This window comes from Grampus griseus (genome assembly GCF_964374135.1).
Source record: "Grampus griseus genome assembly, chromosome: 3".
NCBI lineage: Eukaryota > Metazoa > Chordata > Mammalia > Artiodactyla > Delphinidae > Grampus > Grampus griseus.
In genome coordinates this window covers 151042473-151066376 of record NC_139019.1, presented here as the reverse complement: position 1 = coordinate 151066376, position 23904 = coordinate 151042473, and the positions used below count along the sequence as shown (strand labels likewise).

The 23904-nt window shown below is 39.0% G+C and overlaps 2 protein-coding genes across 2 annotated transcripts in view; one reads left to right on the top strand and one right to left on the bottom strand.

Annotated features, from left to right (window-relative positions):
- Positions 1-8822: 8822 nt before the first annotated feature.
- LOC309819911 (UDP-N-acetylglucosamine--peptide N-acetylglucosaminyltransferase 110 kDa subunit-like) lies at positions 8823-11963 on the top strand (the record flags this gene model as incomplete). Its single annotated transcript, XM_082650354.1, has 1 exon — positions 8823-11963. The coding sequence occupies one exon, from the start codon at positions 8823-8825 to the stop codon at positions 11961-11963; it is 3141 nt and encodes a 1046-aa protein (XP_082506480.1).
- Positions 11964-19569: 7606 nt separating this feature from the next.
- Positions 19570-23904, bottom strand: part of LOC309820411 (uncharacterized protein) — a 98804-nt gene continuing 94469 nt past the window's right edge. The window contains exons 5-6 of the mRNA XM_082651142.1: positions 21180-21323; positions 19570-20408 (exon numbers count right to left, since the gene is read on the bottom strand). Of these exons, the coding sequence (XP_082507268.1) occupies positions 21226-21323 (98 nt within the window). The 3' untranslated portion in view covers positions 19570-20408; positions 21180-21225. The remainder of the gene's footprint in view (positions 20409-21179; positions 21324-23904) is intronic.

Here is a 23904-nt window from a genome sequence, read left to right as displayed (position 1 = left end):
CAGAAGAGACCGTACTCTCGGATTATTATGTGTATCTGTTCTAACCTGTCTGGGAGCTACCTGAAGGACTGACACAAGATGCTTATCTCTGTCTTAGCTAACCTGGAACACAGTCTGGAAAAGCAGCGGTCATTGCTCAAAAAAAGTGCAAGGTGAACTAACAAAGCACAGATGGCTGGGGCAGAAGACTGTGCATTGAAATACAATAGACCACATAAGATGCAGGAGCAAACGTTGGGGGAGATTCTTTGGGAACTTAGAACATACAAAAAGTACACATGTGTCCAGAGAAATTAAGAAAGCCACAAGCATACTCAAGATAAGATGCATGTTCTGAAAACACCAGAGGAGTCTCTAAGCTTTTACCATGGGCTGAGCCCTGACCTCAGTGCAGGTCAGCTAAATGTTGAAGGAGTGATCCAGCAATCTGCACAATGGGGAGAGGTGTGTGGTTTTGAGTGTGCATGTGGATGTGCTTGTGTATATTTGTTTTTGTTTGTCTTAGGTGCAGGAATTCAAGGACATCTCTGTCAAAACATTAGCTAAACATGAACTAAAGGAACAGAGACTTCAGTGCCTACATACGATAAGGAGTACAGTCATTGCAAAACTAGTTTGGAAAGGTCCCAAACAAACAGACTACTACAGCCTTCAACAATCCAAGCCAAGAAAACCCTGGGAAAGTGGGAGAATCTGATTTCCATAGACACCACATTATAATATTTGAAAGCCAAATGTTCAACCAAAAAACTCACAAGGTATACAAAGACATGGAAAAGTATGGTCCATTTAAGAAAACAAATTAATTGATGAAACCATCCCTAAGGAAGCCCAGACTTTTCTCCATTGCATATTCTTGCCTCCTTTGTCATAGATTCATTGACATAAGTGCATGGGTTTCTTTCTGGGCTCTCTATTCTGTTCCAGTGATGGATGTTTTTGTGCCGGTACCATACTGTTTTGATTACTGTAGGTTTGTAGCACAGTCTGAAGCCAGGGAGCATGATTCCTCCAGTTGTGTTCTTCTTTCTCAAGACTGTTTTAGCTATTCAGGATCTTTTGTGTTTCCATACACTTTAAAATTATTTGTTCTAGGTCTGTGGAAAATGCCCTTAATATGTTGATACAGACTGCATTGAATCCGTAGATGTCCTTGGGTATGATGGTCATTTTAACAATATTAATTCTTCCAATCCGTGACCATGGTATATCTTTCCAGCTGTTTGTGTCATCTTTCATTTCTTTTATGCGTGTCATATAGTTTCCTGGGTACAGGTCTTTTACCTCCTTAGGCAGGTTTATTCTTATGTATTTTATTCTTTTTTATGTGATTGTAAATGGGATTGTTTCCTTAATTTCTCTTTCTGATAGTTCACTGTGAGTGTATAGAAATACAAAATTTATATATAGAAATCTAGTGTATCCTGAAAATTTACCAAGTTCATGTTTGAGCTCGAATAGTTTTTTGATGGTGTCTTTCAGATTTTCTATGTATCATGCCATCTGCCAACAGTGACAGTTTTACTTTTTCCTTTCCATTTTGCAGTCCTTTTATTTATTTATTTTTTCTTGTCTGATTGCTGTGGCTAGGATTTCCAAAACTCTGTTCAATAAAAGTGGTGAGAGTGGGCATCCTTGTCTTGTTCCTGATCTTAGGGGAAATGCTTTCAGCTTTTCACCATTGAGTATGTTAGCTATGGGCTTGTCATATATGGCCTTTATTATGTTGAGGTATGTTCCCTGTATGCCCACTTTCTGGAGAGTTTTTACCATGAATGGATATTGAATTTTTTCAGAAGCTTTTTCTGCATCTATTGAGATGATCGTATGGTTTTTAGTCTTCAATTTGTTACTGTGATGATAAGAGACCTAAGACAGCTACAGAGGCTAAGTGACCTTTCCTTCCCTGAATGGGTAGGTATCCTTGTTCTGCCTTCTAACTGAGTTAGTATCTGAGTAAACAACTGCCAGGTGTCATTTAGTTCACAATACACTGCTGTGGCAGTACAGAAATGAATTTGCCTAAGTCATTTGGCTTTTCTCAATTATAGTAAATGAATATACTGAATGAATACTTCAACTTAAGGAAATGTTCTTAAAAATATATTAATGTAGGCAACTTCAGTGGAGAACTGAAAACAAAACAAAACATTCAGGTAAAGGGCTGAAATAAAAGTACACTCAGTTGTATCCAGTTTCCTCTTGTAAATCTCTCTTTTTAATTTGAGTGGACAGTCACTTGAGAATATCTGACTTGGGGCTAAGGAAATCTAAGCCTTCTTGGCCACACTGTATTCTCTTATGTCATTTACTAAAGACACCAGGTGGGCTGCTGAAAAAAGAGTGGGAAAAATCAATCCCTCACATCCAAAGGACGGCTCTTGAAAATATGTGTGTTGTTGTAGTTATTTTGCTCTTCTGGCCTCAGAAGTTCTAATCTTAACCTTAGCCCCTCATGGAGAGAGACTTTGTAAACCAATTCCCACATTACTCATTATGTGACCATTGAAAAAGAGCAACCCAGCTCTTTTCCTGTGCTTTCAACCAGTTATCTTCTTCAAAAATCTGTTTGGATTGTTATACCTTAATCTTGCCTGGAAAGGGACTTATGGGAAGGTTCTTATTGTTTGAAAGTTTGGTGCCAGTATCTGCAAAGAAAGAAGAAAGATGTGTTTATCAAACATCCCAATAGTGAAGGTGTGTGAAAGCAACTTTTCAAAAGTTAATCTGTCAGAGTTTAGCCGTATGATTACATTTTATTTTATTCATTGAAAATAAATAATTATCAATGAATCCTTTCTAGATTTTCTAGTTTCCCAAAGTTCCCTGTATTCACATTCTAAGAGGAAAAATGGTATTTTAAGTCACTGCTCTCCACCTTATATTATTTATAATCACTCCTCGTGACTTCTTCCTTCCAAGAAACGTGATCCTGAGAAGTGTCCTTTGTTTGTCTTTGTGGAATAAGTGATGAGGATGCGTCCTGGAGACCTGTGAGATGTTTAACTTGTGGCATAGTGAAACTAGGATGGAGAGTTCTGGAAAGATCTGGAAAGGTGGCTGGTAGAGTGTGGCCAGATGTGGGAGAAGAGAGACGTACAGAGAGAGGGAGAGGAAATTTTCAGAGGGAGAAAATGAAACAAATAATTAAATAAGTTTTGTTGTGTGCTGTGGGATGCAAGCCTTCCTCTCCCCCTTTCCTTCACAATGTCTTTGTTAAAGACTGTGTTTTTCATTAGTTTTACTAAGATAGGATTTGCCGTTTTGTTTGGATACTGAGAATGGACCCATGGAAACAGTTATATTTGGGTTATCTCTGACTGTCTTTAATGAAGAACATAAATATGGGCCCCACTATCTATGCACATGCTATCACCATGCCTTTTTTGTTCTCTGTTCATATATCTAAGTCCTGTTCTTTCTTTAAGGTCAATCTCAAATCTCATCTGAAATGTACATGTATTGATAGATTCAACCCATAATGAACTGTCCCTTCTTTGTCCTCCTTAGGCCCTGATTATTTATAAAAACTCATTTTTGAACTTAGAGACTGTCCAATATGATATATTAGTTATTTCACCAGCATATGTTGTATCCTCAACACAATTATACACTTTTGTGGGGCTGGGATCATACATTCTGTAATTTTTCTCAGTACTTACACTTACTTTGATAAAAAGCGCATTCATTCATCTAAACATCATTTATTGGGTGTTAATTAAATATCTCAACTCAGTAAATATTGTTTGAATAAATGCATGCATGAATGAGGGAGTATGCAATAGGTAGCCTAATGTACCGCCCAATGTGAGAAAACCAAAAACATAAACACAAAAGCAAGCCAAAAAGTGGACCAGGACTTTCTGTAAAATATCCTGCTTTTTGTTGGATGATGCCATGAAAATCAAGATGCTCCTGAACGGTCTTAATAGCTGACCAAGAATAGTAAACAATTGGAATTCTCTCAGGCTTCTTCAACCCTATCACTGGACACATTTATACCTCTCCGGAATGGTATTAAAAGAAGAGATTAATAAAGCTTTTATAGATGAGTTGATAAATCTCTAAATATTTAAGTCTTCCTTGCCTGCTAGGTTTTCTCTATTTTGGGTTTCCAAAAGATTTCAATAAACCACAGGATAATTAAAAATTAGACATTATCTTTCTTACCTTGACGTTTTTTGATGGTAAACACCTTTTTATTGTCTCCATAGTGCTGCCAAATTTCCGCCAGTACAGTACTTAAGTGAATTTTGCTCTGGATGGTGGGATATATAAGATGTAAACGAATTGTTTGTATATGTTTTAGAATCCTTCAAAAGGGCCTGGCCATGGAAATGCATTGAATATTACTTAAATAACTAAAGTAACTTCCTCAGAATTATTATTCTATTCTGGTTAGGATATATCTGCTCTGGTTTGTTAAAATTTCCCTTTAGAGTGGTTTTAATTTTGTTTCTGATAGGGTCCTAGGATTTATTGCCACACCCATCCTGCATCTGTTTTTCTTTGAATTACTCTCCTTGCAGTTTCTGATTCATACAGGGCCTTACAGGTTAGTGACAACCTGGCCATCACAACGCTGGGAAGGAGAGGCCTACTTTTCAGAGGTGTTGATGTTTTCTGTACCTGAAGGTTTTCAAGAGATATCAATCTTCCTCACCACCGCCATTGGCCCTCTTAATGGACTAAGCAGTTCCTCATGAAATTTCTGTGGGATATCTGTACCAACTTCTCAATATTGTTCCATCCTGAGTCTAAATTCCTGGCCTCAAGGTAATGTTAGATTTCTAGCTCCAGCCCCTATTTACATAAGGCCTATACTAAGGAACGGAACCCACAGACATCAGTCCGCTCTTCTTTCTCTGGATTTAATTTCTCTGTTACTTTCTGAAACAAGCAGGTGTTCCTTTCTTTCTTTTAATCTCAGCTATGTGCTTTTAACTTTTTCAAAATTGACCCAGAATTTACATCTGTCTCCAGTAAGAGTACATTAAATTGAGCTTAGTCTGCTATTCTACTGGCATATTTGAGATCCAGATAATTTGCTACTTAACTGGATTCAATGACCTGTATATTACAGGCATCTAAAAATCACCATGTTCCAAATTTCCCTCCTTATAGTTAGTAATTTTCTTGGGAATCTGGATGACATTAAATGGAATAAAGTTAGTGAGTGGCCCAGGAATGCCTGAAAGTTTGTTTGTCAGAGTGGCCAGGGAAAGTTAAGCAAGGAAGAAAAGCAAATGAAAAACAGAATCCCATTATTATGGCTGAGTTTACTCCCAGGATTCCATGCAGAGCCCTCTGTAGAGCTGGGTTGGGTTATAACTTATGCCAGAGCTCTACGTGGGGCTGACACCATCTCATGCCAAGCTCTCAGTTCTGGGCTCACGTCATCTCTGGTCCACTCTGTGGAGTGGAAACTTCGGAGGAATGGCCAATGTGTTCCACGGCGTAGGAAGAGGGAAATTGTGAATGTGACTTTCTAAATTGTGGAGGAACTAACCACTGTAAATGTGCCTTGAACTATGTTGTTTAATTTGACCAGTCAGATCAATGACATTCCCCTTGAATGAAATGCTGCTACGTATATGAGCAGAAAAACAAAACTGGTATAAGGAATAGATAGCTAGTGGGAAGCAGCCGCATAGCACAGGGAGATGCGCTCGGTGCTTTGTGACCACCTAGAGGGGTGGGATAGGGAGGGTGGGAGGGAGGGAGATGCAAGAGGGAGGAGATATGGGGACATATGTATAACTGACTTACTTTGTTATAAAGCAGAAACTAACACACCATTGTAAAGCAATTATACTCCAATAAAGATGTTAAAAAAAAAACTGGTATAAGGAGATGGAGAGACTGGGAGTCTTATTTTCCCACCAATTAACTTTGCCTCTGACCATGACCTTCCCTTTGAGTCTCCTAAACCTTGGGGATGATCGCAGCCCCTTGCGTTGGGTGACGGCAACCCCATCTTCACTAGAACCTCTATAGTTAACTTTGATTTTTCCAACTCCGTCTATCCATCCCATGTATGCAGTCAGACATTTGATCTTGGACTTTTCCTGACAAAATATGCTTGAATATAACCATTTCTTTTCACTCCCACTGCTACTGCTATTGTCACTGCCTTAACTAGGGCTTTATCTTTAAGTTCTTTATATAAATATATAAATATCTATATATAAATATAATATACAAATAAAATATTAATTCTGATGATTTTAAAGTCTTTTCTTGATAAAGACTTTTCCTGATAAAGATACACAATATCTTATATAAATATTTTTGTATTATCTGTTCTTTTCTTAGAATTTTAGCCATATGATTCTATCTCTTGGTTTGTCTAGAAGTTTTTGATTGAATGCTGGCTATTTTATTTGGCTTTTTGTTGTTTTTCTCAGTGGAAACGTTGTTTTGCTTCAAAATATTTTATTCTACCTGGAAGTAGCAAATCTTCAAATTACAATTTTTTAAATGCTTTCAAATATCAATACTATAGGTGTCACAAAATCTAGAAAAATGACATTTAAAAATGAACTACTGCCAGATGTGTCTCTATAAAACTTTTCCCCCACTCTTTTAGCTATATATTCTTTAACTGCCTCCTCATACGACAGTTTATGTATTTTTGAAATAAAATTTTAAGAAATAAACTTTGTAGTTTTTAGACATAGATTTCTTGTAACATGGTTGATTAGAATTTGCTTCTAGTTATTAATAGTTTAGAAAAGTTTATTTCAGCTTCACAATTTATTACTGATAATGTCACATTAATTTTCATTGTTAACTTTTGAGAAAACCTCTAAGGATTACTTCCTCATAAATATTTACTATTATAAATGCATTACTGATTTCAGTACTGCTATAGGTTTGTGCATTACAGGGATTCTGATAAAATACTCATTCACACCATTCCATTACACACATTGTTCATGGAGTATATTCATTTATTTATTTATTTATTTATTTATTTTTGGCTGTGTTGGGTCTTCGTTGCTGTGCGCAGGCAGGCTTTCTCTACGTGCACAGAGTGGGGGCTACTCTTCGTTGCGGTGCACAGGCTTCTCATTGCGGTGGCTTCTCTTGTTGCAGAGCACGGGCGCTAGGCACGGAGGCTTCAGTAGTTGTGGCTCGCAGGGTCAGTAGTCGTGGCTCACGGGCTCTAGAGCGCAGGTTCCGTAGTTGTGGCACACCGGCTTAGTTGCTCCGTGGCATGTGGGATCTCCCCAGACCAGGGCTCGAACCCTTGTCCCCTGCATTGGCAGGTGGCTTCTTAACGACGGCGCCATCAGGGAAGCCCCTGGAGTATATTCTTGACAGAAGAAAATTTCCGTTTTGACTAAGCATTGATGAGAACTGAATCTTTGACTTATCTTTCACATGCCTGATGATTGAAATAATTTTCCACAGAATAGCTTCTGGTTTTGTACTTTTCAGTTGTTTTTTTCTTCTTCAAACGCACATGCTTTGAGAGCTGTGAAGTCCAAGACATGGCTATATTGTAAGGTGGTTTTTGTCCTTATGCTTCTGTGTCTTGTGCTAGTTAAGTCAGTAGAGTAGTCAGTATGAGTACTGGAAGTTATTCCTGTAATGGGATAGTATATAGTCAATTACATATGGTGATGTCTGAAAATCACATAATAGCCTCACTTAAAACATCTCCTTAGGGCTTCCCTGGTGGCGCAGTGGTTGAGAGTCCACCTGCCGATGCAGGGGACACGGGTTCGTGCCCCGGTCCAGGAAGATCCCACATGCCGCGGAGCGACTAGGCCCGTGAGCCATGGCCGCTGAGCCTGTGCGTCCAGAGCCTGTGCTCCACAACGGGAGAGGTCACAACAGTGAGAGGTCCGCGTACCACAGAACAAAAGAAAATCTCCTTAGCCAGATATCAAAAAAGCCTGTGGCCATTCCAATATGATCCAACATAGCGGAATATGATAGAAGGAAAATTGGCAAAGAAAGAGACGCTGGTCTTACCTGATGGAAGTGAAAATATCTCACTTTTGACAATTTTGCAAAAACCTATAATTCCATGAATTAATTTCTAGGGTTCTTCATAGGACCTAAAAAGGAACCCATAGAGTTGTGGAACAACAATAGAAGCTTCTGTGATGAGAAGCCCAGGCACCGCAACAAACAGTAGCCCCCGCTCGCCGCAACTGGAGAAAGTCTACACACAGCATTGAAGACCCAATGCAGTCAAAATAAAAATAAATAAATAAAAATAAATAAATTTATTTTTAAAAAAGTAATACTCTGGTTTGAGGCATGAGAAGAGAAATTAGCTAATCCTTTCAGAACTTTTAAAATATCAAACTCAGTCTCTAAGATTTTAGCATTATATACAACATCGATTACTTATTAGTGGTTTGGGAAGGCCAATTTAAAATGTTCTGATCTTACTGTATTGAAATTCACGGCCCTAATGTTTTCCACATTGACTATATGAATGATGAAGTAAAGTCAATCATGTATTTCCTTTCCGACTGGGCAGAAAACAAAATTTTGAAAAGTGTTTGGACTACTGACTTTTGATTTCTTCTAAGGCAAGTGTATAGGTAAGTTTTATTCCCTGATTAGGAGAAAAATGGTGGAAGAGGGCAGGGTTAAGAATTAAGATTTCAAGAGCGTGAGAGTTAGACGACCAACCAGAGTTCCTAAGGTTCGGTGCCTGTAACTGTCGCCGCCGCTTAAGCCTGCCAAAGCAGTGGTATGGCTGCTGCCCTCGTATTTGCTACCTCTAGAAACATTCTTGCCAGTAGTGGCGGCAGCGGGACTCAATTACCCCCTTTTCTCACTCTCTGCAGACCCTCCAGATGGCGTCTTCTGTGGGCAACGTGGCCGACAGCACAGAACCAACGAAACGTATGCTTTCCTTCCAAGGGTTAGCTGAGTTGGCACATCGAGAATATCAGGCAGGAGATTTTGAGGCAGCTGAGAGACACTGCATGCAGCTGTGGAGACAAGAGCCACACAATATTGGAGTACTTCTATTACTTTCATCTCTACACTTCCAGTGTCGAAGGCTGGACAGATCTGCCCACTTTAGTACTCTGGCAATTAAACAGAACCCTCTTCTGGCAGAAGCCTATTCGAATTCGGGGAATGTGTACAAGGAAAGAGGACAGTTGCAGGAAGCAATTGAGCATTACCGGCATGCATTGCATCTCAAGCCAGATTTCATCGATGGTTATATTAACCTGGCAGCCGCTTTGGTAGCAGCAGGCGACATGGAAGGGGCAGTACAAGCTTACGTCTCTGCTCTTCAGTGCAATCCTGATTTGTACTGTGTTCGCAGTGACCTGGGGAACCTGCTCAAAGCCCTGGGTCGCTTGGAAGGAGCCAAGGCATGTTATTTGAAAGCAATGGAGACGCAACCGAACTTTGCAGTAGCTTGGAGTAATCTTGGCTGTGTTTTCAATGCACAAGGGGAGATTTGGCTTGCAATTCATCACTTTGAAAAGGCTGTCACCCTTGACCCCAATTTTCTGGATGCTTATATCAATTTAGGAAATGTCTTGCAAGAGGCACGGATTTTTGACAGAGCTGTGGCAGCTTACCTTTGTGCCCTAAGCTTGAGCCCAAATCATGCAGTGGTACATGCCAACCTGGCTTGTGTATACTATGAGCAAGGCCTGGTAGATCTGGCAATAGACACCTACAGGCGAGCTATTGAATTGCAACCACATTTCCCTGATGCTTACTGCAACCTAGCCAACGCTCTGGAAGAGAAGGGCAGTGTTGCCGAAGCAGAAGATTGTTATAATACAGCTCTGCGGCTGTGTCCCACCCATGCAGACTCTCTGAATAACCTAGCCAATATCAAAGGAGACCAGGGAAACATTGAAGAGGCAGTTCGCTTGTATTTTAAAGCATTAGAAGTCTTCCCAGACTTTGCTGTTGCCCATTCAAATTTAGCAAGTGTATTGCAGCAGCAGGGAAAACTGCAGGAAGCTCTGATGCATTATAAGGAGGCTGTTCGAATCAGTCCTACCTTTGCTGATGCCTACTGTAACATGGGAAACACTCTAAAGGAGATGCAGGATGTTCAGGGAGCCTTGCAGTGTTATATTCGTGCCATTCAGATTAACCCTGCACTTGCGGATGCCCACAGCAATCTGGCTTCCATTCACAAGCATTCAGGGAATATTCCAGAAGCAATTGCTTCTTATCGCACTGCTCTGAAGCTTGAACCTGATTTTCCTGACGCTTATTGTGATTTGGCTCATTGCCTGCAGATTGTCTGTGATTGGACAGACTATGATGAGCGAATGAAGAAGTTGGTCAGCATTGTGGCTGACCAGCTGGAGAAGAATAGGTTGCCTTCTGTGCAGCCTCATCATAGTATGCTTTATCCTCTTTCTCATGGCTTCAGGAAGGCTATTGCTGAGAGCCATGGGAACCTCTGCTTGGATGAGATCAGTGTCCTTCACAAACCACCGTACGAACATCCAAAAGACTTGAAGCTCAGTGATGGTCGACTGCGTGTAGGATACGTGAGTTCTGACTTTGGGAATCATCCTACTTCTCATCTTATGCAGTCTATTCCAGGCATGCACAATCCTGATAAATTTGAGGTATTCTGTTATGCCCTGAGCCCAGATGATGGCACAAACTTCCGAGCGAAGGTGATGGCAGAAGCCCATCATTTCATTGATCTTTCTCAGATTCCATGCAATGGGAAAGCAGCTGATCGCATCCATCAAGATGGTATACACATCCTTGTAAATATGAATGGTTATACCAGGGGTGCTCAAAATGAACTCTTTGCTCTCAGGCCAGCTCCTATTCAGGCAATGTGGCTGGGCTACCCTGGGACCAGTGGCGTGCTTTTCATGGATTATATCATCACAGATCAGGAAACTTCACCTGCTGAAGTTGCTGAGCAGTATTCTGAGAAACTGGCTTATATGCCCCATACTTTCTTTATTGGTGATCATGCTAATATGTTCCCTCACCTGAAGAAGAAAGCAGTCATCGATTTTAAGTCCAATGGGCACATTTATGACAATCGGATTGTGCTGAATGGCATCGACCTCAAAGCATTTCTTGATAGTCTCCCAGATGTGCAGATTGTCAAGACGAAATGTCCTGATGGAGGAGACAGTGCAAACAGCAGTAATACAGCTCTTAATATGCCTGTCATTCCTATGAATACTATTGCAGAGGCAGTTATTGAAATGATTAACAGAGGACAAATTCAGATAACAATTAATGGATTCAGTCTTAGCAATGGACTGGCAACTAGCCAGATCAACATTAAGGCTGCCACTGGGGAGGAGGTTCCCCGTACCATTATTGTAACCACACGTTCTCAGTACGGGTTACCGGAAGATGCCATTGTGTACTGTAACTTTAATCAGTTATATAAAATTGACCCATCTACTTTGCACATGTGGACAAATATTCTGAAGCGTGTTCCCAATAGTGTACTGTGGCTGTTGCGTTTTCCAGCAGTAGGAGAACCTAATATTCAACAGTATGCACAAAATATGGGCCTTCCCCAGAACCGTATCATTTTTTCACCTGTTGCTCCTAAAGAGGAACATGTTCGGAGAGGCCAGCTGGCTGATGTCTGCTTGGACACTCCACTCTGTAATGGACACACCACAGGGATGGATGTCCTTTGGTCAGGGACACCCGTGGTGACTATGCCAGGAGAGACTCTTGCTTCCCGAGTTGCAGCTTCCCAGCTCACTTGTTTAGGCTGTCGTGAGCTTATTGCTCAAAATAGACAAGAATATGAAGACATAGCTGTGAAACTGGGAACTGATCTAGAATACCTGAAGAAAATTCGTGGCAAAGTCTGGAAGCAGAGAACATCTAGTCCTCTGTTCAACACCAAACAATACACAATGTACCTAGAGCGGCTCTATCTACAGATGTGGGAGCATTACGCACCTGGCAACAAACCTGATCACATGATTAAGCCTGTTGAAGTCACTGAGTCGGCCTAAATAAGGACTGTGTGCACAGGAGAATTACCCCTGTACCTGAGCCTCAACCTTCTGGGGGAAAGGGAACTACTTTTTCCTTATCTGTACAATACCATGTTGCAGATGGGTGACAGACAATGATAAGAAATAGCACAGCCAGACTTGCTTCCTGCATGATCACGATAGGAAGAGACACAAGAGATGGGAAACTGCTGTTCCACAAGGAGTCACCATAGAATTTTGCAGCAGCCAGGTGTCTGGAAGGTCTGGAAGGTAAGTCTGGAAGGTCTGATCTCCCTTGGTCTTCCATGGGATGGATGGTTAGTGTGGAAGGGAGATAGAGATTGCCCAGCCGTTTTGTGATTATCATGGATTGATTGAGTCTTCTGGATTAATATTTTTCTTTATATTTGGGGTATTGGAGCTTTTAAAAATGTTTGGTTTCAGGTATTTTTATTCATGTGAAGTGTATATGATTCTCTTGAGATAAGGTTTTAAGCTAAAATATTCCTTGTTTTAGTTTCTGAACTCTACAGATAAATGGGGATTTTGCTGGTGTAGTCTTTTTATAGGTTTTATAAACCACTTGAGTCTATATCAGTCATTTCAGTGTCTGACATAATGTTTGGAACTATCAGTGCCTTGTTGGTTTATAGATGATGGCTTAAATTCTTTTCCTGGTCCGTTTCCTTCTTCCCCTCCCCCCACTTTAAAAATTCTCCTGTAACTTGGCTAACAAAAAACCAAGTCTGATTCAAAACCTCCCAGAGCGTTTCTCTTAAACGCATCATCTGGTGCCAAATGAAGATCCTTAGGAGTGATTATTAATTCTGAAGGGCACAGTTGTGGTACTGTCACTGATGATAATAATAATGGATTTTTGGCCTAGAGTGTTGACCTATTTCACCAGTGTTTTACCGTTGACTGCCCCTCTATGCTGCTTCCAAAAGTCATAGTGTGTGATAAGATTTTTACTTTCATTTCTAAAGTTTTTTTTTTTTTTTAGTGAGTCCTGTTCTTCCTTTTTCTTTCAGCAGAAATGAAATCCCAGATAAGTATAAGTATTCAAATATTTGATCAGTAAGTCACAGTTATCTCCAGTACATTAAATAACTTTCATCAAAGAAACATGTTATAGGTAAAAAGCTCTGAAGGACCAGCTATGTATATGATAATTATGTTTCAGACCTTCTACGGTATTATATATAATAACTTGTCTTCTGGACGTGGTCTTGAAGTCTTTATGGATTCAGCCTCGGTAGTAGTGAACTGCACTGCTACTTGGTTTGGAGCACAAATTAGACTCTAGCCCTCCTGGAGGTTGAGTTTTTGGTATTGAAAACCATAGAAATGAAATTATTGTATTTCAGCAAAGGATCGAGGGCTTGAGGCTTAAAAAAGGCAACATATGTGTGGGAAGCAGTCAGCCTTGAAAGCAGGTAAGGACATGCCAGGCATGCGGCCGCTGCTCGAAGGGACTGTCCCTACTTGTTCCCCTCCTTATTCCATTCCATGGGAGATAAATCACCAGGGCCCAGAGATCAGAAAGAATGTAAAATTTGACAAGCAAAGCTGTCTCCCCTCTGCACGTGCAGGTTATTTTTGATGATTCTGGGTTTATGGGTTTTCTCCCAGGGAAGTTAACCTTGAACCGAGACAGTCTGTAGATAATGTAAACCACCATCTGGCAAGCTTCCTTTTTCTAGTCTATTTAATCTGCAACTGTAGCATAATGACTTTGGAATTACTGTTGCTGTATTACCAAAATCTTAAACTAGGATATTTTTGACAAATGCGGTCCTTAGTTAATTTTTAGAGCTACAAACTGTCAGATGGCTCTGAAATAACAATTGTCTGGCTATTCTTCAGGGTGATCACAATATGGTAATGACCTTGAGGTATCACTAAAAAGCAGGAAGGTGTGAGTCTTCCTTTGGTGCCAGAGTGAAATGCGAGTTGGAGTTGGAAAAGAGGCCCACAACCAAGTGATAGAGAAGGAAATGTGAGGTCATTAGTGAAAAACCAGGTTGAAGTTAAGGTGAAGAGGCATGAGGAAATGGTCAACTGTTACAGTATTACAAAGATCATCAAGGAGCATATCCATGAATGTGGTTTGTATTGCAATCTGCTGAAAAAGAGACAAATATCCTGGCCTGTCCTTCATGGAGATTATATTTTATTGATTCTGATAATAGATTATTGTTGATAAGGGCCTCCTATAAATTATAACCGTGCAAAGGCAGCAAGATAATTTTTTTTCCTTTATGTATGTGCTTCTCATACCTACTCAGTTCTCTCTTAGGGGAAGAGAAAATCACAAAAAACAAAACTGTCAAGTCTCAACGATTCCTTTTCAAAATAATTTTTTTTTTGCAAATTCCAGTGGAGACAATAGGTTAACTGTTAAGATTTGTAAGCCTCAAAAAGCTAGATTTTTACGAAGTGTAGCCAAATTTCATTCCATACATAATAGCTTTGGAAGGAATATGTGATGATGCAAAGTTGGAAAAAGGTGGTTTTTCTTCTGTGAATGGCTTCACTGTGTTGGGAGAACAGGCACAGAAGAAATCAAAGTAATTAAACATGGGGTGAGTTTTCCTTATAGGGGACTCTAGTGCTTTAAAATAGACTAGATAATCCTAGGGATAATCTGAGGGTAGAACAGACCAATGCCTCATTTCCAATCTGGTACTCTGGAAGAAAACAGTGTATTTCCTTTGAGGTCTTGAGAGGTTTCTCTTCTGCTTTGTTTTATTTTTGGTTCATTTTGTAATCAACCTTATTAAGGTATCATTTACATACAATAAAATGCAGACATTTTTAGTCAATGGTTCAGTGACTTTTAATTAATGTATACATTTGTATAACTAGCACTCCCATAAAGATAGATAACAATCCTAAAACCCTAGAAAGTTTCCTCCTAGGCTTTTGCAAAAGTATCCCCATCTCCCACCCCAAGGCCTCCACGGATCTGCTTTTTATCTTTAGAGATGACTTTTGCCCAGTTTACAATTTCATGTAAGTTGAATAATACAGTAGGTGCCCTTTTGATCTGGCTTCACTTGCTCAGCATATGGTTTTTGAGATTCATTCATGTTGGGATGTTTTAAACCAGGACTTTAGCCTGGGTGGCTGATGTTGTCTGAAGGCACCTATAGGTACATCTGAGTCTCTGGCATTGTCACTGTCTGTTCTTGGCTCAGTATTTTCAACTTTACTAAGAAGCACAAGGTTGAAGTAAGGAAGATCACTGTCAGTATAATGGAGGTGAAGTGGGTTCTGTTATATAATATTCTCAGCAAAAATTGACCTGCTTGGAATCACTGTGTTGATAATCGACAAGGATTCTCTTCCTCCAAAAGCCTTGATACTATAAAACTTCTAAAGGACGCTGTCCTAGGACCCTTCTTTTAGTTTTCATATTTTGGGAAACATTTCTGGAAAATTCAACTGCTCGCAACCTGAAAGAAGCAATTATTCACCTGAAGGCTAACTCTGCTAAAGTTGAGTTGTCCGACCTTTACATGCTGATAGAAGCCAAATAGCCTTGCAAAACAATGCTCTCTTATTGGATATAAGCATATAGATTGTTTAAGGTGGACGTGTGTATGCAGTAAAGTGAAAAAACAAAGAATCTTTGAGTTTCCCTTGCTGGTTTTTTTTATTTTTTCATTTGAGTTTCCATAGCGTATGCTAATGGCTCAGGGAAACCTCAGGTTAGTTTTAGGTCCACTCTTTACGTAAATGTTGAAGTACTCCATACCCACCTTTTTTCTACCTTCCTTCTTTTCTTCCATCTTTCCTTTCTAACTTCTTATAATCCATTATACTTAATCCTGCATTTGCTGAGGTGGCAATTAGTGTAGGAAAATACTGTGAAATTTTGCTGTTCAGAATGCATGTTGACCAAATTCTATATTGAGAAAAGGTCTGAATTTACCCAGAGTAACCCTTTCTCAGCGTCTTTGAATAAAGGCCATAGAAAGTGGGCTATATATAGTATCCTGACAGGTATGTAGAATTCATAGCAATCGCCCTCAAAGAGCTTAACTAGCGTAGATGCATATGAATGCATTTAATAATTGCTTTATTGGCAGCAGTGCCAACATACACAGTCTATTTTGTTTTATATCATTCTCATTACCTGCTCTTTACCACTGTATACATTGCTAATGGCGTGGTTTCTATGGCTTGTGAATTTCACGGCCAAATAATACGTAATTTATTGCACACTTCAGTGTAGAAGATGGAGACTTCATAAATTTTTGTGTGCTCGTTGCCCCTTTGGAATATATTACACTGAGATCAGTCAAAGTAATAGATTTATTCCAAATGTGCGTGATAGGTAGACATCAATTAGGACTGATGGGCAATATTTCTTCTTCCAGCAACATAACAGTTTTTAAAGACTAAGCCATTGAACGTGGAGTTACTGAACATGGGACTCAGTTCACTGGGATCCTTCTTAGAAAAATAAAGGACAACTTGAATTGGATTTGTGTGGCTTATTCAAGTAGTAACTAATCAGCTACATCTTGGTGAACTTAATTTGTCACAATCGTTTGGTATTTTATTAACTCTCTTCCCCTTCTTCCCCCGACTCTCACGAGAACGGATCATGAGTATCTTAAAACATACTAAGTCATCTTCCATCCCTGTTAATCTAACTACAAAAGCACACTTTCCTTATCCAATGTAACTTACTTTTAGAGTGGCTGGGGTTTTAATTCTCTACAAAATTAAAACCAGCAAAGAGAAACATTTTCAAGGAGCCACCACATTGTAGAGCCTTAGAAAGAAGACTTTAGAATTAAGGACAAATATATCATTTTATAGCTAAAGCACCTGAGGCCTAAAGTAGGCAGGTAACCATCGAGGTCAGGGAAAGGGGTTGAAGATCAGGTTTCCAGCTGAGAAAGAGTCTAGAGGGACTCAATCTGAGCAGGTCGGAAACTGAAAGGAGACCACGAAAGTTCTGGGAAGGCTGGCATCTGGCCTCCAGTGTGGGATTCAGACAGGGAGTGGGCCTGGGGGAACTGAGCTTCTGCAGTAGGCAGAGAAGTCCACCTCCTCTCCGGAAAGTGCCACTGACATCAGGGAGTTGAGGGGAAAGAGCAATGAATTCCAGTCCACCTGAGAAAGAAGGCCAGTCTGATTAACTCTGAATTTAGGCTTATTTCAGATACTTCTTGAGAAAGAACTTGGACAAGAGCAAGTCCCATGCAGCCTCTTTTAAATCCATGCCCAGTATTTTCTGGTGGAGCTGCTTAAACCCTCCAAGTGACTCCAGTATTTTAATTTCACTCTGTAATTAATTCTGACAGTTCTATAATTGATTATTTAATGGGAAAATAAGTAGGGTCACAAAAGAGTGTGAATGTATTTTACAGGATGAGGATGGGCGGAGTGGAGCAGTCTGGAATAGGACACCAATAAAAAGGGATCTTGATAAAGTAGAACGTCTATTAGAAATGGAGAGGAATTCGCAAGGAAATTAGTGCCTGACACCACGCCCTTCTCTCTGCATGTTTAGAAGCTAGTTTCTAATTTTATTTTCATAGGAGATGTCCCTGTGATGAATTCTCTTTTACCTCCACACTATTTATCACATGGACATATTGTGAAGTTTGTGTGAGAGAAAGCAAGTATTAGAATTTGTCTTGCAAGGAGCTATAAACACTTCCTGGAACAATCTAGGGTAGAAGGAAAAGGAAAGGAAGGTGGAAACAAAGGAGAAAGACAGCTAATGATGCTGGAGTCTCTCGCTGGGATTTGTGGTATCTCTTTTTGAAACTAAGTACAGAAAGTCAGAACTTGACTGATTGTTTCTTGATCACGGTTTGTTTTCATTTTTGTTTTTTTTCTTGCTCTCTCATCAGTTACTCCAGCCAGTGCCATGTCATTTTCAGTTTCAGTAAGCATGGCTGTCTTGTTTCCATTTGCATCATTCATGCAAACGTTGATTGAACTGATGACCCCTAGTTATAACGGAAACATTAGATACACCAGTAGATAGATTTCTTAATTTTAGAAGAAAATTCCCGAGTGAAGGTTAAAATAACTCCTCTTAAATTTGTCATTTTAAAAAAACTTTTCCTAACATACAATACTTCATTGCCTAACAATGCCAGATAAATGAAGAATTCCTATGTATTCATGAATGCAGGCTAGTCTGTATATTTTTTGGCAGGTATGACCGTTACCGAGGGTAACGGCCTGGTTTGCTGGCCATGTCCTGTCTCCTAGAAAGTTGTAGTTTCTGTTGTCTTTCAGTTGGTCCATTGGATATCAGAGGTGAATTTATAAAACTATACTTCCCTTTACACTTAGTTTTTTGTTTTGTTTTACTTGAAGTATAGTTGATTGACAATGTTGTGTTTCAGGTGTACAGCCAAGTGATTCAGATATATGTATTTCTTTTTCAGATCCTTTTCCATTATAGGTTATTACAAGGTATTGAATATAGTTGCCTGTGCTATACAGTAGGACCTCGTAGTCTATCTACTTTATACATAGTATACACTTACTTTGTGTGATCCACACTGGTCAGACCACAAGATTATTTTCACTTCTGATATAAATTTTTCCGGTCCAACCTCAAATCTTTGATAAGAAGATATTTTTTAGCATGTGTGTGCTCTAAATCCAACAGTAGTTATTAGAGATATGATTTTGCACTAGGTATTCTTCGCTTTTTTGTTCTCGGCCAACCAACTGAAAATTAGCTTTTATTTTCTGCTTGGTTTGCTAGATGTTTATGACTATAATAAAAGTCTTACATTTCGTCTCATATCTTAAAACACAATCTGAATTAGCAATGGATATTGTGCTATACATAGGCGCTGTGATATAAATATAGTTTCTAACTTCAAAAACATATAGCCTAGAAGGGAACACAGACACATATGCAGCAATTATGGCAACTGCATTTGTTTACTAAGTGAAATAGTACTGAGATGGATAAAGTGCTAACATGCCTTCAACAGGCAAATCAGCTTCAAAAATAGATGCGCAGTTCTTTAAAAATCTTTTTAACATTTTTCCAGTTACATGTAGAATATAACTTAGCATAAAAACGGTATGGGTTTTATTTTAAGTAATGTAGCATTTTGACATCCTCATAATGAAATTAAATCCAGAAGGAGGTTTCTCTCCATGATCTCTTGAAATGGTCCTTGATCATCCACAATATTTCCCATCATCACAAAGGTGGTACCAAGGGCAGGAAACTCCAGCATTATTGAAGTTTCATAAAGCAAAGTCAATTTTAAGAATATAATGTCCCCAAACTGATAAAGGTCTTGGCAGATAATTTCAAGGGAAGCATAAATTATTTTTTGTTTGTCAGAGGGCAAAAATATTTAGGTTGAGTTAATAAATGGTAGAGTTTTTGAGTGGAGAGTGTCCTTAAAATATTATGTAGATCTGTAATGTCAACAGATGCTAGCCACATGGCATTATTTATATTTAAACAAATTTAAAAATAAGAAAAAAATCAGTTCCTCAGTTGCATTTGCCATATTCCAAAGATGTTTATTAGCTCTATGTAGCTATTGAATACTGCATTGCATGGTACAGATAATAGAATATTTTCATTATCACCAAAAATTCTATTGAGCAATAATAAAATTATACCCAGATATTCACAGAGAAGGCAACCAAGTCTCAAGGAATTAATATAACTTCCCCAAGATCACACAGCTATGTTTTTAAAGAAAAAGAAAATGACACAAAGGAAATAGTAAGAGAGGCATTAAGGAAACCCAGTAAGTTTCTGGAGCAGTCAAAGTAGGGTTTAAAAGTGCATACTTAGCTGTTAGCAGGGTTGAAGCTCTTGATGGTTGGTAAGATCTACCTGCCTGAATTTGGACATTAGCATTTTATGCAATGAATTAAAAGCAAAAAATCATTTCAGCGAATGGCTACCAGCTCCATAGTTTTAGCCACTGCCGTGCTTCCAGGTTATGTTTATCACTTTCATGTACAGGGCACCACTGTGAGATGTGATGGTTTATCTGACCCCAGAGAAATCAAGAAATCTTATGGGGGTTATGGCTATATTTGAAAAGGTTGATTTTTAAATGCATCATGCAGACTGGCCCTGTTTTAAAAGGGATTCCTGCCCTCAAATAATCAAAATGTAAACTGTCTTCTCACCTTGCAAAAGTCAAAGATAGTCCCTGCATCTTTATTATTTCGTTGAAATCCAAATATTATTTTTCCATTCTCTAACTTGTTTTCCTCACAGTGTGATCAACTATTGCCAAGGAAGGAAAGGTTAGATTTATCAGTCAAAGTTTGCTAAAGGCCCCCTAGGTAACTGAACCCTCAGGAGAAACAATCGTCATGTATTCTTTTTCTGTTGTTTCTGTATCTTCGTAAAGAGTCATTTCAATATGTTTGGTTCTGTAGCAGAGGTTCTAGTGAAGTGCTTATCTTCCTCAGAGGTCCAGAAAGCCTGCGAGTCTGTGGGTAAAGATGGGTAAGGAGAGAGAGGGAAGGAGGCTAGATAGAGGCTCAGTGCTGAGATAAGGACAGTGTTCTAAAGCCTCCTGGGGGTGCGGCTGGGGTGCACAAACACCCATGACTAATCTAGACAGAAACTGAATAATCAAGGGGACGACCAGTGTGAAGTCATGTGGTCACGTCTCCCTCTAGAAATAAACATTGCCCTCAGTAAGTCTCCCCCCTGCCCCAGAAGAGCATTAGGAAGGTCTGGAGAGGGGGATTATTGGCAGAAATGGAAAAAGCAGGTTGAAGGGATTAGCCTGGAGCAGAGAGACCAAGAAACCCAAGCCAGTAGATGGAAGGCAGACTTTTCATGGAAGTCTCCAAGCCCAAGTCAAGTTCTGGGACCACCAAGTACAAGTCAAAGAGTGCTCATTTAACCCCTTTGGGCCCCCACGGGAGTGGAGGAAGGCTGGACTGAGAGGGAGAAGGGGCCATTGAAGGTACAGTATTTACTATGGAATTTAACTCCTCAAAGGCCTCCCAGTAGCTTCAGATCTGCTCAAGAATCCTTCATGTCCTGCTGGTTTGCAGCGAGTGGCTCACAGCTTCAAGGCCTCCTCTGCCAGATGGAGAACTATTTCAAACATCCTGCCTCTATTTTGTACTGTAGCGATGCAGACAGCAAACCTGACCCCATTTTCAGGTTCTAAAGAGAAATTCTAAGTACCTGAAAGACTGAGGAACATGGTGGCTTTTATTTAAGATGCGGAGATAGAGAGCACATACCTGGACTTGGGCCTGCAGCAGCACCAAATTGCACCAAGAGTTCCCTTTATTTTCTCTCGCTTCTCTGTTTCTCCTTTTCTCTCTGCTGGATTCGCCACGGGGACTCCAAGTTCTTTCTTGTGTGGTCCTGGTACCAAGATTCTCCTGGGAATTATAAAGCTATTCACCTTCTACATCGAGCACTTCTTATTTTTTCCCCAGCAACGTAAGTCATCCTTAAGAGGGGTCAGGGTGCTAGCTCTTAAATATATTTTAGTCATCCCTTTGTACATTCTCTTTCTTGGAGACTGCTCCTGACATGGTGTTCACCGTGCTCTCAGCTGGCCTCCTGAAGTTCTGCCCTGCCTTCTCCACCAGGTACAGTTCAGGAGCTGCCTACCTCAGGGTGATAGGTTATCTTCTAGTTGCTTTATTCCTTTCCGTTTTACATTTGGAGAGTATAATTGGAATACATAAACTTCTCTGTGACCACAGTTTTATTTGCAACCCACAGGTTTTGTTATGGCATATTTTCATTATCATTCAATTAATAAAATTCTAATTCCCATTGCGACTTTATCTTTGACCTACATAATGATCAGAAGTATGTCTTTAATATCCAACTATTTGGTAAAATATTGGTTACATAGTTTTAAATTTCTTGCTTATTCGGAGTCTTGTTTTATAACCAGAATATAGTCAATTTTATAAATGTGCCACGTGCACCTAAAAATTTCTGCGTGATATATATATTCCATCATTGTTGGTACAGTGTTTTATGTAAATTTAGGCCAAAGTTTTTAATGATGGTATTCAGATCTTCTATAATCTGCTGATTTATTGTTGTGGTTCTATATTACTGATCTAGGTAATTCAGATTTTTCTATTTCTACTTAGATTTTTGGAATTTCCCTTCATATATTGCATTGAAGTTTAGATTTATATATTCCTTGTAAAGTAACAATGGGTTTTATTATCCTGCCTTATCGCCAGTGATACTTTTTGCTTTCAAATCTATGTTAACATTAAAAAATCTTCTTCAATTTTGCTTATTGTTGTTATGCTATAATTGTTGAATCCTTTCATTTTCAATCTGACTCTTGTCTCTTGTAGGTGGCATAGAATTAGGTTGTTTGTTTGTTTCAATAATCCTTGTCCTTTAATTTGAGTATTTACAGTTAATGTATTTTCTTACAGACCGTTTACTCCTTGTTTACTATTTGTCCCACCTTGTTATGTTCCTTTTGCTCTTCTTTCTTCCTTTGAGATTTCTTCAAATTCCATTTTCCCTTGTATTGGCTTGTTACTTTTACATAAGTAGCAGTTACACATGTACCATGACTTATTAGCTCTTTTACTGCTTCTCAAGCAATGCTGAGATCTTAAATTTCTTTTACTACTTTTTCCTCTTCCATTTGTTTTAATGCATTCTAATTTTTGATATATTTTATTACCCTTTTGTGTTGTTAGATTTTATTTAGGTTTATCCACTTACTTATCCTTTCTGTTTTACATAATTCTTTATAAAGTCCTTATTTTCATCTGTGATAATCTTCCTTCTGCCTGCAGGTCTCCCTTTATAATTTAATTCAGTCAGTTCTGATGAGAAAATATTTTCTAAATTTTGTTTGTCTGCAAATTTCCTTATTGCATCTTTCCTTCCAAACAACAATTTCTCTGCCTCTAGAATTCCCAATGGGCAGTTCTTTTCTTTAGCTCTTAAAAATGTTATTCCATTATTTTCTAGTATCCATTCAGTTTCGCTGAGAAGTAAACTGTAATCTTAGTCCTATTGTTCCTTTGAAAGTAATCTCTTTTTCGTCGGGCTGCTTTTAAGATGTCATGTTTTTCTTTGCTGTTCATGAATTGTACTGTGGTGATCTTAGGTGTGGTTTTCTTTGTATTTGTTCTTGTTGCATTTTTTTAGTGCTTATTGAATTCATGGCTCCATATATTCCTTTTAGTTTTAGAGAACTCTCAGCTGTTAATATTTCTGAAATATTGTTTTCATCCCAATCTCTGTCTCCTTTTTTCTTTGGACTCCAGTTTACACATATGATAAAAATGTTTACTGTGGCCCATATGTCTCAAATGCGCTTATGTGTACTTTTTATTCTTTTCGTTTCCCGTGCTTTAGTCTTAATATTGTTACTACTCTATCTTCCAGTTCACTTACCTCTCTTTACCTGTGTCCAATCCACTACCGAGTTTTAAATTTCGTATAATTTTTAATTCTATCAGTTCAACTTCAATCAGTTTATAGTTTCTAGTTGTCAAGTTAAATTCTTCACCTTGTCATCTATTTTCTTGAACTTGATAATATTTACCAAAATATGTAAGATCTTTAATGTTTAGGTCATCTATGATTCTGATTCTGTTTTGATTTTTATTCTAATTCTCCTTTTCTTGGTAGTCTTGGTGGTTCTTCAGTGAATACCAGACTTGGGATATGACAAGTTGTAGAGAATCTGAATGACATTACAGTTGCCCTTTGGATAACCTGGGTTTGAACTGCACAAATCCACTTATACATGCATTTTTTTTCAATAAGTAATACAGTACTACATGATCTGTGGTTGGTTGAATCCTCAGATTCAGAACCACAGATAAGAAGGGCCGACCATAAAGTTATATGTGGATTTTTGACTGCACAGGGAGTCAGCGTCTCTAACTCCTACATTGTTCCAGGGTCAACTGTATTTCTTGAGGAGAGAATTTCCTATTCTTAGGTAGGGAGCAGAGGGGA